Source organism: Globicephala melas, chromosome 14, assembly GCF_963455315.2.
Source record: "Globicephala melas chromosome 14, mGloMel1.2, whole genome shotgun sequence".
NCBI classification, from domain to species: domain Eukaryota; kingdom Metazoa; phylum Chordata; class Mammalia; order Artiodactyla; family Delphinidae; genus Globicephala; species Globicephala melas.
In genome coordinates, this window is record NC_083327.1 from 78,834,736 (window position 1) to 78,854,667 (window position 19,932).

The following is a 19,932-nucleotide window of genomic DNA, read 5'->3' on the forward strand; positions in this document are numbered from 1 at the left end:
GCCCGTGAGCCACAACTACTGAGCCCACGTGCCACAACTTCTGAAGCCCACACACCTAGAGCCCGTGCTTCGCAACAAGAGAAGCCACGACAATGATAAGCCTGTGCACTGCAACGAAGAGTAGCCCCCGCTCACCGCAACTAGAGAAAGCCCGCACGGAGCAACAAAGACCCAACACAGCCAAAAATAAAAAAAAAATTAATTAATTAAAAAAACAAACAAACAACTCTCTAAATGCAGAACCGAAATATACCACATTGCTCTCCACAAGCCTCAGGGCAGGGTCATATAATAAGAATTTCCTTGGAAAGTCACCCATAACGCTTAAAAACCTATGCCTTATATACTAACAGTCCACTGGGGAGTGCTGTCTTAGTTCAGTGCCAGGCTCAGGGTAGGCCCACAAATGTCTTTTGAATAAACAAATTAATAAACACGACTGCTTTTAAAAGATGTGTCCTAAAAAAGTATCAGTGGGTTCATTTTTCTGTGAGACTTCTCAGATGTGGAAATCAAACTGATATGCCTAATGACTTACCGGTAGGGAGAGATTATTTGCATTCTCTCTTTTTGGTTAAAGACATGAAGATGCAATACAAAAGGATTCCAAGTCTCCATACATTCAATAGTGCCAATCAGAAAAGAATCCCACCCCCAAATATTTTATTTAGGTAATAATCCTCTTATCAGTGCCATAATACAAAAACTTTCACATTCTAGAAACTAAAATAGCACAGTCTAGCCCATAAAGCCCAAGTTCTCAAGCATATAATTTAAATAACCTAATTTTGTTGGTCTATGAAAATTTGGATGGATTCATTATGACTCTTCTAAATCAAAGACTGTTCATATTTTCAAATACCTTAAAACTTTACTACTCAATTTATGACCTACATTACTAAACTCTAGAAACATTACCTATCAATTCCATGCACTCAATGTGAAGTACTAACAGACCGTCATTTTAATAGAAACCCAAAGCTTAATAACTTTATTATTATTTGCATGCCCCTCCCCCAAAGCAGATTTCATATGTAGTCAAGGAAGTTTTGTGTACTCCTAGGCAGTTGTGCTTTATAGTCAGCATAAATTAATAAAAATAAAATCTAGGACTATTTTTAAAAAAGCAGTATTATTGTCAAAGCAATACATAATTAAGAATTACACAGAAAAGTAAAATACAAAACTCACCCACACGCCCATAATTCTTTCACATATTATCACCAAACATATTTCCTTCCAATCTTTTCCATTTGTTTTCAAATAATTGCTCTCATATGAAAAAAGAATGGCTGGTCCTATATGAGAATGAAGTCAATTGTAATGTTGGGAGGTCCACACTGAAGATACCCAGTAAAACCTGTCAAATGATCAAGGCTGTGTGGATCATTCCACAGTCAAAACCAGATTCACTACCTCCTTCCCCTTGCCCCTTCCACCTACTCCTTTATTTCCCACCTTAGCTAAGGGAGGTAAATTGAAAACGAACCAGGTTCTGCAGACCATCAGACTTAGCTTCAAATCTTGACTCTGCCAATTACAAGTTGTGTGACTTAACCCGAGTCCCTATTTCCTCATTTACAGAATGGGGGATATTAACACCTACTTCATAGTTGTTGTGAGGATTAAATAATCTGCTATGTCTAAAATGTCTGGCACAATGCCTGAAATGGAAGAAGAGATTTTATATTGGTCAAAGCAAAATTGAGGTAACAATAAAAATCATCAAAAATCTTCAGTCATGGGTTTTCTAACTTTTTTCAAGTATCCCTACTCTATTATTACAAACAATGAGTAGCAGGCAGTTACTTAAAAAATAAAGGTTACTCAGACTAGGAAAAAAGCGACATCTGTTTGTCTATCAGTATATTTTAAGTGAAAAGTACAATAATGCCTATGTAGTTATTATTAAACTAAATGTGAAAAATTCAATAATAATAATACCTATTACTCCAGCAATTCCCTCTCCCTTGCATCAATTCCCCCCTCCACTGAATCACTCCTATCAGCACGCACACATGCTGTTAATTCTCCCAACTTTAAAAAAAGAAACAAAACCTCTCTTGATCCCATTCCCCCTTCTAGCTACGACCCCATTTCTTTCTTTCTCTTTACAGCAAAGCTCAAGACTTGCCCATACACACTGCCTCCAAGCTCTGTCCTCCATTCTCCTTCGGATCCACTCCACTCAGGCTTTACCACCAATGACCACCACATCTCAGTGAACTACCAGTTCTCATCCTACATGACGTATACCCAGCATCCTCCTCCTTGAAAGATGTTTTTTCACCTGGCATCCAAGTCACCATTCTCCTGGTTTCCCCTGCTTCTTCAGTAGGGAAACCTTCTCTCATTCCTCAACCTCTAAACCTTAGGAGCTCCTAAACCAAGGGCTCCTTCCTCAGACCTCTTCTCTTTTCTCTCTACATTCACTGCCTATGTGAGCTCATCTGATCTCATGGTTTAAATACTATCCACATACTGATTTAGATCTTCACCCTGACCTGTTCCCTGAATTCCAACTTCTATATCTAACTGCTTGCTTGACTCTCCACTTGGCTATCTAAAATCTACCTCAAACTCGTAAGTCCCAGACTGAGCCCCTGACATGATCCCCTAATATCTGCTCCTTTCACACTGGTCCCATCCATTTTCCAGTCGTTCAGACCAAAAGCCTGGAGACATCCTTGACTTTTTCTCTCACCTCCCACATTCAGTTTATAACAAGTCCTTGTTGCCCCTACCTTCAAAATATATCCAGAACCTCTTTTCATCAACTCTACTTCTGCCACCCATTCTAAACCACCACCAATTCTCACCTGTCACAAACAGCCTGGTCCACAGAACTTCCTACCAATAGTTTAAATAAAAAGAAGCCAAATATTCCGAATGTACAGCTTTTTACCTTGGAGTATAAGTTACACACACACAGGTACTAGGCTCTTTTTCCAATAATGTGTAAACACATTAATAATTTAAATAATAATTTTAAAATGCTTTATTTTAAACGATGTTTATATATATGGATGTCAAACAGCATAGAAAGTTGTTCCAAATTATTTTACTGAACAAGTAGCTCCCACAAATTTATACAGAACGAACATTTGCTATGCATTAGTCATTACTTAATTATATTTGAAGTTTCACCACTCTTATATATTTAAATTATTTATATGATTTACAAGTAATGAGAAGCTACCTAGTTATTAGTAAAAATTTAGTCAATTCTCTATCATCACTTCACAAGATAGTGAATAAACTGTATGCAAATTTGAAAACCTGGAAGATTTAGACCTCACAAAGTAGAATAAACATTCCAGATAGCAATTACAGGACTGCAGTTACTTACACTGTGAACTCCTAAGGCCTTCCAGACTGCGAAGCTGATCACACCAACCCCACACCAGGCATAAAGTGAGCCCCACCCCAGGGCTCGCAAGGCAAGGGAAGACCCGCTCTCCGGTAAGGCAGCCGTGGCCACACTTCCCTGCAATGAAGACACAAAGGTTCTGGTAAAAATCATCATTCTGAAAGAAAAAATATTTGGAAAGTGTTTGAAATTAATGACTCTCTGTGTCAGCACCATGATACTAGGAAGCCAGACCAACCCAAGTTCATGCACTTAATAACTGCATGACTTAAGGCACAACTGCTCTGACAAATATTTGAGTGTGCAAGGCACCGTGCCAAGATCCGCGCTAGGTACACAGAGCAACTTCTTTCTGACAGAACACTTAAGACCTGGTGAGGGAGGGGGGAAACACGGACAACTAGAAGTAAATTATGATCTAAATGGAAAGGGCAACGACAGAACTGCATATACATACAGGGCACTGTGTACCCAGAGAAGGAGGACACCTGATTGACTTGCAAGAAGGGGAAGTTTTAAGGAAAGCTTCCTGGAAGAGGTGTGCTAAATCTAAATTTGAGAAAAGACTTGTGATATAACTCATTGTGAGGACTTCTAAATATTTATGCAAAATGCCTGACATATAGTAGAAATTCAGCTCCTGGCAACTATTAATAAGAAACTAGAAAAACAACAGTAACCCTCCTCCCAAGTTTCAAGATATAATGTTAAGGTAAAAATCTACAATTATACTAATTGAACAACTTTCAGACTATCAGCATAACGAACTTGACTAGAGAAGAATAAGAATGCAACGAGCACTTCAAAAAGGAATAACCGAGGGAGATCCCTGGTGGCCTAGTGGTTAGAATTCCAGGCTTTCATGGCTGTGGCCTGCGATTATGGAAGTGAGATCCTGCGGGCGAGGCCAAAGGAAAAAAAAAAAAAACCTGCCCCCATTACGAAATGTGCTGGGGTTGGGGGAGGGGTGGGTGCACTGTAAAAAGAGATACTGGGAGGAATGGTGTACTAATTTCTAAAGTCCCTTCCAATTCCATGACTTAGTAATTTATGAATTTATTTATTTATATTTATTTATTATTTTTGGCTGTGTTGGGTCTTCAGCGCTGCGTGCAGGCTTTCTCTAGTTGTGGCGAGCGGGGGCTACTCTTCGTTGTGGTGCGTGGGTTTCTCTTGTTGCCGAGCACAGACTCTAGAGCATGCAGGCTTCAGTAGATGTGGTGTGTGGGCTCAGTAGTTGTGGCTCGTGGGCTCTAGAGCGCAGGCTCAGTAGCTGTGGTGCACAGGCTTAGTTGCTCCGCAGCATGTGGGATCTTCCCGGAGCAGGGCTCGAACCCATGTCCCCTGCACTGGCGGGCAGATTCTTAACCACTGTGCCACCAGGGAAGCCCCATGTTTAAAATGTAAGTTGACAGTGTATTTTTATTTAAAGATTTAAACTCTGAAATAAAGAAGATACTCCTCCACTACACTGGTCAGACACTCATTGGAGGACAATATCTAGGGTTAGTGTCTACTAATTTAGGTTAGAAGGAGCTCATAATAAGAAAACAACAAAACAGTAAAGCTCTGGTATGAAGGGAACTAATTTAATTTTTTGTAAAGTATGGTGATTCTATGGATGTGGTGAGCTCTTTTTCCACATCTATTGTTTCATGAATAAAACTGCACAAGTGGCATTCACATGCTAAATGTTTCTTTTTACTATTGATACCATTAAATTACATTGATCAGAAGGACTAAAGCCACATTTTTCCTTATACTGTTAAAGGACCATTAATCTTATTTTAAAATGAGATTAATTTTTAAATAAGATTGCAGGACTGCAATCTCCCAGGGATCCTGTATTTCCAAATACTATATCACAGTTAATAATTTTATATATATATATATATGCACATAATTATATATATATTGCTCCCTTACTATATGACAAGCACTGTTCAAAGCATTTTGCATATAGTAATTCATTAAGCATTTTACTTCATCTTACTCTGTGAGACATGTACTATTATCCTCATTTTACTAAAGACCAACTAAAGTAGAGAGAGATTAAATAACTTGTTCAAGGTTTCATGCTTATAAAAGCTAGAGCACTTCAGCAGCCTGGCTTTACGGACTAAGTGGAATTTGCCATTCAGTCATTTATCACTTCTGATTCTAAATACAACACAATACAAAATGTAAATGAAAGTCTCTTTTTAAGTGGAAACAAATCATAGTGTAAATTAGAATAAAAACATCATTACTTAGGATAACTCAAATATTTACACTACTGGAAGTAGAGAAAGAAGTGATAATACTTACGGGCCTACTTGAAATGTAACCAAGGGGCATTCACTTATTCCCATAGTTTGACATGAATATGAAATGTAATTTATCTTTAAAAATTTTTTTAAAGGAGACTGCAGAATTTAGGAAATATTAAGAATTTATTATTTTTCCCTGTGAGCCTGTCTGCTAAAACACATTAAATATCAACGAACAAAAATAGTCAGAAACAATAAAAACTTGAACTTCCTCAAAAGTTGTATCTTACTTTTTTCTGATTATATATCATTGTGGAAAATTTGGTATGTATGAGAAAGCATAAGAATGAATGGAAAAAAACTCCCTTTTATTATTCAGTAAAAACCATGTTAGACATTTTGACATATTCTCCCTCCTTCTGATTGTGGACATTTTAAAAACAACTTAACACCATTAAAATGTTCTTAATCTTCAACTTTCATCCTCTCGTGTCAAAAACTCAAATATTTTTACTGGTTACACAGCACTGATTTATCATAATTTACTTGGCCATTTGTTATTAATGTACACTAGTTTCACTTTCTTATATTAATTTTTTATATTAAAAACTTCTTTGTGCCTAAACACTGACTTGCATTTCTGATTAAGTCCTTGGGGAAAATGCCTCAAAGTAGAATTATTAAGTGGAGAAGCATGAATATTTTATAAGCTGATAAACACTGTAAACTGTTTTTCAAAAGGTTGTTCTAAGTTACAATGCTGTTTTATGAGGACCATTTCAAGTTGGCCTGCATTAGATGGTCTCAGTAAAAAATAAAAACATGAAAAAAGAAACCTTTGAAATTTATATAAGACTATTTATTTTCTTTGCGGTACGCGGGCCTCTCACTGTTGTGGCCTCTCCCGTTGTGGAGCACAGGCTCCAGACGCGCAGGCTCAGCGGCCATGGCTCATGGGCCCAGCTGCTCCGCGGCATGTGGGATCTTCCCGGACCGGGGCACAAACCTGTGTCCCCTACATCGGCAGGCGGACTCTCAACCACTGCGCCACCAGGGAAACCCTATAAGACTATTTATAACTTACATTTCTATTGTTACTGAGAATTATTTGTCCAAGTTATTATAAGTCAATGTTCACATCTTTTGAATTGCATATTCACGTTTTTTGTCCATTTAAAGTTTTCTGATTTGTATATTCTTTCTATATTAATGTTCTTTGAAGCCCTTATACCTATCATATGTGCTATCATATTTCCCTAGTTTGGTTTGCTTTTATCCTTTTATTTTGCTTATTGTTTGTTTGTTTTTGATCAAAAATGCATTCTAATGCTTTTAAACTTACTAAAATTTCCCTCATCTGGAAATTGGTTCAAGATGGCAGAGTAGAAGGACATGCGCTCACTCCCTCTTGCGAGAGCACCTGAATCACAACTAACTGCTGAACAATCATCGACAGAAAGACACTGGAACTCACCAAAAAAGATACCCCACATCCAAAGACAAAGGAGAAGCCACAATGATATGGTAGGAGGGGCACAATCACAATAAAATCAAATCCCATAACTGCTGGGTGGGTGACTCACAAACTGGAGAACACTTATACCACAGAAGTCCACCCACTGGAGTGAAGATTCTGGGCCACACATCAGGCTTCCCAACCTGGGGGTCCAGCAACAGGAGGAGGAATTCCCAGAGAATCAGACTTTGAAGGCTAGCGGGATCTGACTGCAGGACTTCGACAGGACTGGGGGAAACAGAGACTCCACTCTTGGAGGGCACACACAAAGTAGCATGCACACTGGGACCCAGAGGAAGGAGCAGTCTCCCATAGGAGACTGAACCAGACCTACCTGCTAGTGTTGGAGGGTCTCCTGCAGAGGTGGGGGCCTGCTGTGGCTCACCATAGGGACAAGGACACTGCCAGTAGAAGTTCTGGGAGGTACTCATTGGCGTGACCCCTCCCAGAGTCCACCAATGGACCCACCAAAGAGCCTGTAGGCTCCAGTGCTGGGTCACCTCAGGACAAACAATCAACAGGAAGGGAACTCGGCCCCACCCATCAGCAGTTTTAAAGTTTTACTGAGCCCTGCCTACCAGAGCAACACCCAGCTCTACTACCACCAGTCCCTCCCATCAGGAAACTTGCACAAGCCTCTTAGATAGCCTCATCCACCAGAGGGCAGAGAGCAGAAGCAAAAAGAACTACAATCCTGTACCCTGTGGAACGAAATCACATTCACATAAAAACAGACAAAATGAGAAGGCAGAGGATTATGTACCAGATGAAGGAACAAGATAAAACCCCAGAAAAACAACTAAATGAAGTGGAGATAGGCAACCTTCCAGAAAAAGAATTCAGAATGATAGTGAAGATGATCCAGGACCTCGGAAAAAGAATGGAGGCAAAGATCGAGAAGATGCAAGAAATATTTAACAAAGACCTAAAAGAATTAAAGAAAAAACAAACAGAGATGAACAATACAATAACTAAAAGGAAAAGTACACTAGAAGGAATCAATAGCAGAATAACCGAGGCAAAACGGATAAGTGACCTGGAAGACAGAATGGTGGAACTCACTGCCATGGAACAGAATAAAGAAAAAAGAATGAAAAGAAATGAAGACAACCTAAGAGACCTCTGGGACAACATTAAATGCAACAGCATTCACATTATAGGGGTACCAGAAGGAGAATAGAGAAAGGACCTGAGAAAATATTTGAAGAGATTATAGTCGAAAACTTCCCTAACATGGGAAAGGAAATAGCCACCCAGTCCAGGAAGCGCAGAGAGTCCCAGGCAGGATAAACCCAAGGAGAAACACACCAAGACACAGAGTAATCAAATTGACAAAAATTAAAGACAAAAAGAAAAATTTAGGAAAAAATGACAAATAAGATACAAGGGAACTCCCATAACGTTAACAGCTGATTTCTCAGCAGAAACTCCACAAGCCAGAAGGCAGTGGCATAATACATTTAAAGTGATGAAAGGGAAGAACCTACACCCAAGATTACTCTACCCAGCAAGGATCTCATTCAGATTCAACAGAGATATCAAAAGCTTTACAGACAAGCAAAAGCTAAGAGAATTCAGCACCACCAAACCAGCTCTACAACAAATACTAAAGGAACTTCTCTAAGTGGGAAACACAAGAGAAGAAAAGGACCTACAAAAACAAACCCAAAACAATTAAGATAATGGTAATAGGAACATACATATCAATAATTACCTTAAACGTGAATGGATTAAATGCTCCAAACAAAAGACACAGGCTTGCTGAATGGATACAAAAATAAGACCCATATATATGCTGTCTACAAGAGACCCACTTCAGACCTAGGAACACATACAGACTGAAAGTGAAGGGATGGAAAAAGATATTCCATGCAAATGGAAATCAAAAGAAAGCTGGAGTAGCAATACTCACGGTAGATAAAATAGACTTTAAAATAAAGAATGTTACAAGAGACAAGGAAAGACACTACATAATGATCAAGGGATCAATCCAGGAAGAAAATATAACAACCATAAATATATATGCACCCAACATAGGAGCACCTCAATACATAAGGCAAATGCTAACAGCTATAAAAGAGAAAATCGACAGTAACACAATAATAGTGGGGGACTTTAACACCTCACTTACACCAATGGACAGATCATCCAGACTGAAAATTACTAAGGAAACACAAGCTTCAAATCACACAGTAGACCAGACAGATCTGATATTTATAGGACATTCCATCCAAAAACAGATTACACCTTCTTCTCAAGTGCACACAGAACATTCCCCAGGACAGATCACATCCTGGTCACAAATCAAGCCTCAGTAAATTTAAGAAAACTGAAATCATATCAAGCATCTTTTCCAACCACAACGCTATGAGATTACAAATCAATTACAGGGAAAAAAACGTAAAGAACACGAACACATGGAGGCTAAACAACACGTTACTCAATAGCCAAGAGATCACTGAAGAAATCAAAGAGGAAATCAAAAAATTCCTAGAGACAAATGAGGATGAAAACACAACAATCCAAAGCCTATTGGATGCAGCAAAAGCAGTTCTAAAAGGGAAGTTTATAGCAATACAAGCCTACCTCAAGAAACAAGAAACATCTCAAATGAACAATCTAAACTTACACCTAAAGGAACGAGAGAAAGAAGAACAAACAAAACCCAAAGTTAGTAGAAGGAAAGAAATCATAAAGATCAGAGCAGAAATAAATGAAATAGAAAGAAAACAATAGCAAAGATCAATAAAACTAAAAGCAGGTTCTTTGAGAAGATAAACAAAATTGATAAACCTTTAGTCAGACTCATCAAGGGAAAGAGGGAGAGAACTCAATTCAATAAAATTAGAAATGAAAAAGGAGACGTTACAACCGACACCACAGAAATACAAAGCATCCTAAGAGACTACTACAAGCAACTCTATGCCAATAAAATGGACAACCTGGAAGAAATGGACAAATTCTTAGAAAGAGGTAACCTTCCAAGACTGAACCAGGAAGAAATAGAAAATATAAACAGACCAATCACAAGTAATGAAATCGAAACTGTGATTAAAAATCTTCCAGCAAACAAAAGTTCAGGACAAGATGGCTTCACAGGTGAATTCTATCAAACATTTAGACAAAAGCTAACACCCATCCTTCCCAAACTCTTCCAAAAAATTGCAGAGGAAGGAACACTCCTAAACTCATTCTACAAGGCCACAACCCTGATACCAGAACCAGACAAAGATACTACAAAAAAGAAAACTACAGACCAATAACATTGATGAATATAGATGTAAAAATCCTCAACAAAATACTAGCAAACAGAATCCAACAGCACATTAGAAGGATCATATATCATGATCAAGTGGGGTTTATCCCAGGGATACAAGGATTCTTCGGTATATGCAAATCAATCAATGTGATACACCATATTAACAAATTGAAGAATAAAAACCATATGATCATCTCAACAGATGCAGAAAAAGCTTTTGACAAAATTCAACACCCATTTATTATAAAAACTCTCCAGAAAGTGGGCACAGAGGGAACCTACCTCAACATACTAAAGGCCATATACGACAAGCCCACAGCAAACATCATTCTCAATGGTGAAAAACTGAAAGCACTGCCTCTAAGACCAGGAACAATACAAGGATGTCCACTCTCACCACTATTATGCAACATAGTTCTGGAAGTCCTAGCCACGGCAACCAGAGAAGAAAAAGAAATAAAAGGAATGCAAATTGGAAAAGAAGTAAAACTGTCACTGTTTGCATATGACATGATACTATACATAGAGAATCCTAAAGATGCCACCAGAAAACTACTAGAGCTAATCAATGAATTTGGTAAAGTGGCAGGATACAAAATTAATGCACAGAAATCTCTTGCATTCGTATACACTAACAACGAAAGATCAGAAAGAGAAATTAAGGAAACAATTCCATACACCACTGCAACAAAAGGAATAAAATACCTAGGAATAAACCTACCTAAGAAGGTAAAAGACCTGTACTCAGAAAACTATTAAGACACTGATGAAAGAAATCAAAGATGACACAAACAGATGGAGAGATATACCATGTTCTTGGATTGGAAGAATCAACACTGTGAAAATGACTATACTACCCAAAGCAATCTACAGATTCAATGCAATTCCTATCAAACTACCAAAGGCATATTTTTACAGAACTAGAACAAAAAATCTTAAAATTTGTATGGGGACATAAAAGACCCTGAATAGCCAAAGCAATCTTGAGGGAAAAAAACAGAGCTGGAGGAATCGGGCTCCCTGACTTCACACTATACTACAAAGCTACAGTAATCAAGACAATATGGTACTGGCATAAAAACAGAAACACAGATCAATGGAACAGGGTAGAAAGCCCAGAGATAAACCCACGCACCTTTGGTCAACTAATCTATGACAAAGGAGGCAAGGATATACAATGGAGAAAATACAGTCTCTTCAATAAGTGGTGCTGGGAAAACTGGACAGCTACATGTAAAGAATGAAATTAGAACACTCCCTAATACCATACACAAAAATAAACACAAAATGGATTAAAGACCTAAATGTAAGACCAGACACTATAAAACTCTTAGAGGAAAACATAGGAAGAACACTCTTTGACATAAATCACAGCAAGATTTTTTTTGACCCACCTCCTAGAGTGATGGAAATAAAAACAAAAATAAACAAATGGGACCTAATGAAACTTGAAAGCTTTTGCACAGCAAAGGAAACCATAAACAAGATGAAAAGACAACCCTCAGAATGGGAGAAAATATTTGCAAACGAATCAACAAAGGATTAAACTCCAAAATATATAAACAGCTCATGCAGCTCAATATTAAAAAAACAAACAACCCAATCAAAAAATGGGCAGAAGACCTAAATAGACATTTTTCCAAAGAAGACATACAGATGGCCAAGAAGCACATGAAAAGCTGCTCAACATCACTAATTATTAGAGAAATGCAAATCAAAACTACAATGAGGCATCACCTCACACCAGTTAGAATGGGCATCATCAGAAAATCTACAAACAACAAATGCTGGAGAGGGTGTGGAGAAAAGGGAACCCTCTTGCATTGTTGGTGGGAATGTAAATTGATCCAGTCACTATGGAGAACAGTATGGAGCTTCCTTAAAAAACTAAAAACAGAATTACCATATGACCCAGCAATCCCACTACTGGGCATATACCCAGAGAAAACCACAAATCAAAAAGACACATGCATCCAAATGTTCACTGCAGCTCTATTTACAATAGCCAGGTCATTGAAGCAACTTAAATGCCCACTGACAGACAAATGGATAAAGAAGATGTGGTACATATATACAATGGAATATTATCAGCCATAAAAAGGAACAAAATTGGGTCATTTGCAGAGACGCGGATGGACCTAGAGACCGTTATACAGAGTGAAGTTAAGTCCGAAAGAGAAAAACAAATATCATATATTAACGCATATATGTGGCACCTAGAGAAATGGTACAGATGAACCGGTCTGCAAGGCAGAAGCAGAGACACAGATGTACAGAACAAACGTATGGACACCAAGGGGGGAAAGCGGGGAGGGGTGGTAGTGGGATGAATTGGGAGATTGGGATTGACATATATATATATATACTAATACGTATAAAATAGATAACTAATAAAAAAACTATTTAATAGAAGACATGAAGAGATTAAAATAAATAAATAATGTACATGACAATTTAAAAAAACATCTTATTGCTACAAAAAAAGCTAACCATCATTGGTGCCTTCGGCAAGTCAGTAATCTTTTTATCATAGTCACATCAGAGATCACTGATCATAGATCACTGTAACAAATAAAGAAAAGCTTGAAATACTGAGGGAATTACCAAAATGTAACACAGAGACACAAAGTGAACAAAAAAAAAAACCTTCCCTCATTCAAGTCCCAGTCATTTCTCTTTCCTTCTAGCTTTATTTTTTTTAAAAAAACTTTTACCCCTAACTTTTTAGCTCAGCTGGTATTTACTTTAGTTTTAATGGAAGTTGATAACTAAAGGGAGTTTACTCCCCCAATAGCTTAGCATCTGCCCCAGCACCACTCTATAGATTAATCCTTCTCCCAACTTATTTAAAAAATTAGAGAGATTTGTTTCTAAGCTATTTTCGTAATGTGAACTGATTTTTTTAAATAACAGAATCACACAGATCTAATTATAGAATCATTAAAAAGCCTTAATATCCAGAAAGTATATCATACTCATTACTTTTTTTTTTTTTTTGCAGTACGCGGGCCTCTCACTGCTGTCGCCTCTCTCGTTGCGGAGCACAGGCTCCGGACGCGCAGGCTCAGCGGCCATGGCTCACGGGCCCAGCCGCTCCGCGGCATGTGGGATCTTCCCGGACCGGGGCACGAACCCGTGTCCCCTGCATCGGCAGGCGGACTCTCAACCACTGCGCCACCAAGAAAGCCCATACTCATTACTTTTTATCAAACATTTCTTTACCATTTTTATCTATTAATTCTTCCAGAAAAACCCTGAAACGTTTTGTCAAGTTCTCCAATTCCCATTTATTAGCATTTTCATTAGAATGACATCAAACATTAGCTAACTGGCAAGAGACAGCAAATTTATAACATCCTGTCTTTCATCGGGAAATATATTTCCATTTACTCAAGTCTTATTTTTTTAAGAATTTTCTTTATATTGCTCAACCCATTTCTTAATAAAGGTTTTTTTATGCATGCATTTGTGATTGTGAATGTTATTCATAGTACATAGAAACACTTTATCTGTATCCCCATGCCTAGACCTAGCAGATCTTATCTAATGACATACTTTTTGTAGATATATCCTGGTCCTGACCAGATTTTCAAGAGATTTTTTCTTTAGCCATTTTCTATGATGAAAACAATATACTACTCTCTAATCTTATTCCTTCTTCTCATGTCGCTATAATTTCAGCAACAGATCTCACACAAATGCACTAATTTCTAATTGGCTTGCATTTTCATCCAGAAGTAGTATCATTAACCAAATATTATTACAGCAGGGTCAGTTTACGTGCTTTGGCTTAAATTTTATTTTAGAAACTTAAATTAAAAATCTCTTATTTCCCTAAGAAGAAATTATATATGTATTACAGATATACATAAATTTTTAAAAGTCTACACAAACCCACATTTGTTTTGCTAAGTAAAAAAGGTAACTATGTATAAAAATAACCCTTAATAACACAGCAATACTCCAAATAAAATCTTAGGTTTGCCAAATTTTCAGATTAAAAAAAAAAAAGGTACATGCTGTATTTGTATATCAGTCTCAGAAATTGATTGTGAAAGGAAGTGAGTTATTATCAGTTACTGTCTACATACTTCCAAAAATGAATTTTAGTGGAAATGATGTTAAAAAATTGATCTGCTCTTATTATTAAGTTTTTAAAAGTCTAGTCACAAGCTTTATCCGCTGGAGTTATACATCACATGACCTTCATATAGCCTGCTCAGAATTTTCAAAATGAACACTGACTGGTTGCAGGGAAAGACTGACTTGCCAAAAAATAATGTTGCTTTAAAAGATCCTTACATATAACCAACCACATATGCTAGTCACATATATATAAATGAAAGCTACCTTTTTCTTCACTACCACATTGTTTATTTTTTTCATTTAAATTAAAATGAAGCCATGTGCATATGGAAGTTTGAATTTAACAAATCACAATGCAGTTATGATATTTAATATCCAAGATAAAACAAAAAAATTATTTTCCATTATTTTGTGTTTATAATACCTCTTATGCTTAAAGACACGGGTGCCCCTTATCTTGTATCTATTTTAACAAGAATTAATCTATTATTCACAGGTGCAGGACCTATCAAGAACGAATTGTTCAGCTTTTCCAGAAAGTTAACTGCTTACCTAAGAATAAGGCTCATGTTTTTAGTTTAGTTTTTTTTTTTTTTCAGTTTAATCCTGGGCTGAATTTGACATAAATCAAACTGATATTTAAAAAGAATGCTCAATCTAGCTATTTCCCCTACAGAGCATTCTTACCTGATACATTTTGCTATATTCTTTACATCACAGAAATAGCCGTGTTGTTGTAACATAAACAATATATATTTTTAAAAGATTTATTTTTATAATTTCTCTTAAGTTGTAACTGTATCAGAAAGATGATGACTCACCCTTATGGTCTGTTCATTACCTAAATGGGTCTTGAAATAACTGTTATTTGAAGGATATTTAACCTCCAAAACAGGGGTTCTCAAACTTCCTGGTCTCAGGATCCATTTACACTTTGATCCCAAAGATTTCTGATTATGTGAATTAAAATAACCATCTTACAAAACAAAACATTTAGTGCAAAGATAGGCAACGTTTTACATTTTTGTTAATTTTTTAAATGTCTGGTTTAATAAAGACAGCTGAATTTTCATATACGTGTCTATGTTCAATCTGTTGCAATATGTTTATTGGTTGAAGTATATGAATAAAATCTCTCCTCATACAGATATGTGGTTGGAAAAGGGAGGAGTATTTTAATAGCCTCCCTTCTTTGATACTATACCCAAACTCAACAAATAGTTTCTTAAAAATTATCTGCAATATGGAATATAAAATCGTATCAATGAATTTTTGTACTTTATTACATTAAAACCCATTAGTCTAATCTGCATTTTTGAATGGAACTTTTATCCAGGCATCATGATCATTCAGAAAATAATGATTTGCCAAGATAACAGTTATCTTTCAACTGTTGACATCATTTATTTATTAAATACCAAAAAATTACATCATTCATATCCCTACCAATCTCATTAGAATAGCTTTTTAGGGACTTCCCTGGTGGTCCAGTGGTAAAGAATCCACCTTATAATGCATGTGATGTTCAATCCCTGGTCAGGGAACTAAGCTCTCACATGTCGTGGGGCAACTAAGCCCACGTGCCATAACTACTGAGCTCATGCGCCTCAACTAGAGAGCCTGCGTGCCACAACTACAGAGCCTATGTGCTCGGGAACCCACACGCCACAACTACAGAACCCACACGCCACAACTACAGAGCCCATGCGCCCTGGAGCCTGCACACCACAACTAGAGAGAAGCCTGTGCACCACAACGAAGAGCCCATGTGACGCAATGAAGATCCCATGTGCCACAACTAAGACCCAACAGCAGCCAAAAATAAATTAGATAAATAAATAAATAAATAAATCTTTAAAAAAAAGAAAAGCCTTTTAAGTGTTTGAGCAGCTGGCAAGCTCACAATGGCAGACACACGTTTTCTAAAATCTAATTTTTACTCAAAAACTGGAATTTTATCACTGGCAACAAATACTAACAATTGCTTGCTTGAAGAAACAGGTTCATTTTGTTCATTTTCAAGAAAATGTCTACCAAATACTCACTTCTGAATAACTACAATTTGTCTGTTGCTCTTACAAGTGAAAATAATATGCCATGAAAAAAAGTGGCTAGTTCAGTGTGTATCTCACACAACTGCTTTTTCTTGAGAAAAACATACTACTTTGGTATAAAGCAGAAGCGCTTTATGTGTACTTCCCATTTCTTCACACAGAATATTAAAGAGGTTAAGTTCAAGGGTCAAGATATTAAAAATAAATAATTTTACTTCTTCATCAAGGATACTCTTATGCAATGATGGGTTTAACCTCGGGTGCACAGGAAGGAAGAAAACTATGCCTGCTAGTATAGTTTGGGGCCACTGCCTCGACTACAGCAAGGCACCAGCCAGTTTTACCCTCTGTTGTTTCTGTATCATTAGTGCAGGTATCTTAGCAGTATTATGAAAATAACTGACTTTACAGACCCCCAACGGGTCTCAAGTATCCCCAGGGTTCTGTGGACCACAGTTTGAAAACCACCACGTTAGACTATAAAGGCCATGTGTGATATCAAATCTCAGAACCACAAAATAGAATGCAAAGTTGTGAACATGTATATGTGCTTTTTTTTTCCTGAGAGAGAATTGCTAGCTTTCATCAGATTCTCAAAAAAGATCTGTGACCCAAAGGTTATCATGTTAACTTGGATTTAGAAATCAACCAAAACTCCACTATTAAAACACCACTATCAGTCAGGTTTCACTGATTTCTTTCACAAAATATATATTTCTGCGCTGAAAATATTCTGTGACATAGGGGGAAAATGACCATGAGCTCATAACAGTGATTTGGGAAACTCCATAGGAACTCTGAGTATTCAGAGGGGAATCCAAATGCACTTGAAATGTGGTCTCTTGCCATTCTTAAGGCTTAAATATGATTATCAGATTATTAAAGATAAATACAAGTCAAAAAGGAATTCAACTGGTTTATGACTTTTCATATAACACTGTATTCCAAGGCAAATATCAAATTGTAATTAGATTGTTATTTGTGTGATTATTTGTTTACCATCTGTCTCCCACACCAGACTTAGCTTTTTGAGGGGTACATATGTTTTGTTCATTTTTGTATCTCTTGCACCTAGCTAGCACAGTGCCTGCACATAAAAGATCCAAAATAAACATTTGTTGAATCAATTAATGGATAAATAAACCTTATGAGGCGGATAGGGCAGAAACAGAACGATACAGAAGAAACACCACAGGGGAAGAAAATTTCTCAACTGGGAAAATGAAGTACACCTGTCCATGACAGCATGACTGCTCAATTTTGCTCATGGAATAAGGATTTTCTGCCCTCCGTAGGTTATAGTCATTCAACCAAAATTTACTGAGCACCTACTATGTGCCAGGCAATTTTCTAGGGAGTGGGGCTGCTGCACTGCACAAGCATGCATGGTTTCTGGGTTCAAGGAGCTGACCTATGTTTTTCATCTATACTAAGATGCACTGTATTTCATCATTTTAACATCTCTGAGAAAAGCCTCTTGCAGTGCTGTGTCAAGAATTTAATTGGCATTTTTTTTCTTTTTTAGTGGTACATACAATATTGGGGCCTCTTACAACTGAGAATGATTTACACAACTTTTTCTTTTTTAGTGGTACATACAATATTGGGGCCTCTTACAACTGAGAATGATTTACCTAGATTTAGATTTAATGTCATGTTGTGAATAAGAAATGTACTGGATGAGCTTTCAAAGTCTTGTTCTGCTAAAAGTTTAAAAAGCGCATAAAGTACTTCTTTTTAAACGAAAATACAGACAGTTGATTAATTTGTACACTTCCTGAATCTATGAGGTGCACACTGGTTTACTTCTTAAAGTAATGTGAAAGGCCATCAACACTTTCTTTACTTTTCCTAGTCAAAACAGCTGCCATTGATTTGTAAACAACAATAGTGCTATGAATGGATTTCGGTGTCACAAACCTTATTGAACCATTCAGGACTTCTCTTTTTAGCCAATGATAGCGTTGTAACAAATCCAGCCAGCATTCCCGCTGCAGCAACAGTACCAAGGAAAATTCCACCTGTCAAGAGTTTTGGGGGTAGGGCATGGAGGGTGGGGAGAGGGAAAAAAAAAAAACCCTTACGTTAAAAAGATGGACACAAGTAAGTTTCAGATACTATTTAAAAATCACTTTTGAATTTCGAGAAACGATGGCTAAGCAGCTCTTGGCAAAGGTAAATGACAGCGGCTGGGAAACCTGCGTGACCACACGACCTCTGGTTCCTGAGGCCATGCTAAGGTAGAAAATAGGCGCAGGGTCTCTTCCCCTCTTCCCGGGGACAACTGCGTGAAGTTTCTCCAGGGGAGAAAAAAGAGAGAGTGGGAGTTAGAAAAGGGAGGACACGAGAGAAACTGCAGAGGGAATGGGGGAAATGCAGTACATACAGAACAGCTCGCGGGACCAGCCCACGGACTAAACTCAGGGCACCCAAGCGAAGGTCTCCCTGCGCGGGGTGTGAGCGGGAATGCCAACTCCAGCGCAGGCTAGGCCCCCGGGTGAGGTTACCCCGACACCCGCACCCCACCCCACCACACCTTTAACCACGAAAAGCCGGTCATTAGTTGCCGCCGGAGCCCCCAGCCGAGAAGACGGCTCTCCAGTGCCCGTATCCTCTGTCTCCATGTTTATAAGCCTCCGCTACTGCGTCCGGCGCCAACTGGGACCGGGTGGAAGCGAGAGCTAGGCGGAGGAGAAAGGTTCCGCTGCCCGCTCCATCTGTGCAACCTGAATACCGGTCCGGAGAACGACCTTTGCCCCAAAACTTCTGTCCTCCCCCGCGCGCGAGCGGGGAAGCTGCTGTGGCTGCACCCCGGGGGCGGTGTCTTCCAAGGCTGTCAACCAGGGAGGATCATTTGCCTGCTCCAAGGTGATGATCGCTGCACTTTAATATTGTGTCTATTTGAAACACTGCTCAGCTTTGACTCTAGGGGGCAGTGAGGGGTTGCAGATTGCGCCAGGAGCCCAGTCCCAGCCTGGTTAGAGACTGCAGCTCTGTTTCCCGGTGAGCCGTACACTATGTCTGAGGATTTGGCCGGCGTTAACATTTCACGATTCTAAAAAGTAGGCCTCAGCCTTTTCTCTGTACTTTGCTGGGAAATTTCGTAACAGTTGTCGCTTTAGGTGTAAGTGACAGGCTTTATCCCTGGAAGACTGCCAGCCTATGAGCTGTGTGGTGATGCGCTTCCTACCCCACGGTTTGATTGATTGTCCAGCCGAAGGGACTGGATGGCTAGCATGCTGAACTGAAGTGAATGGCACAACCGCAGCCGGGAGAGCAGAGGAGCACCCTAAGGGGTTGCTAACACGGAGCTTCAAGGCTGCCCCAGAGCGGCTCAGCGCCAGCGGCCAACAGACAGACCCGGTCTTCACAGACTGGGAGGCTAATTTGCAAAAGGT

At 38.4% G+C, this 19,932-nt stretch overlaps 1 protein-coding gene across 1 annotated transcript in view; it reads right to left on the reverse strand.

The window, feature by feature from the left end:
* TMEM242 (transmembrane protein 242) overlaps positions 1–19,237 on the reverse strand; it is a 47,376-nt gene extending 28,139 nt beyond the window's left edge. The window contains exons 1-3 of the mRNA XM_030853073.3: positions 19,071–19,237; positions 18,455–18,555; positions 3,350–3,487 (exon numbers count right to left, since the gene is read on the reverse strand). Of these exons, the coding sequence (XP_030708933.2) occupies positions 3,350–3,487; positions 18,455–18,555; positions 19,071–19,158 (327 nt within the window). The 5' untranslated portion in view covers positions 19,159–19,237. The remainder of the gene's footprint in view (positions 1–3,349; positions 3,488–18,454; positions 18,556–19,070) is intronic.
* Between the last annotated feature and the right edge of the window lie 695 nt (positions 19,238–19,932).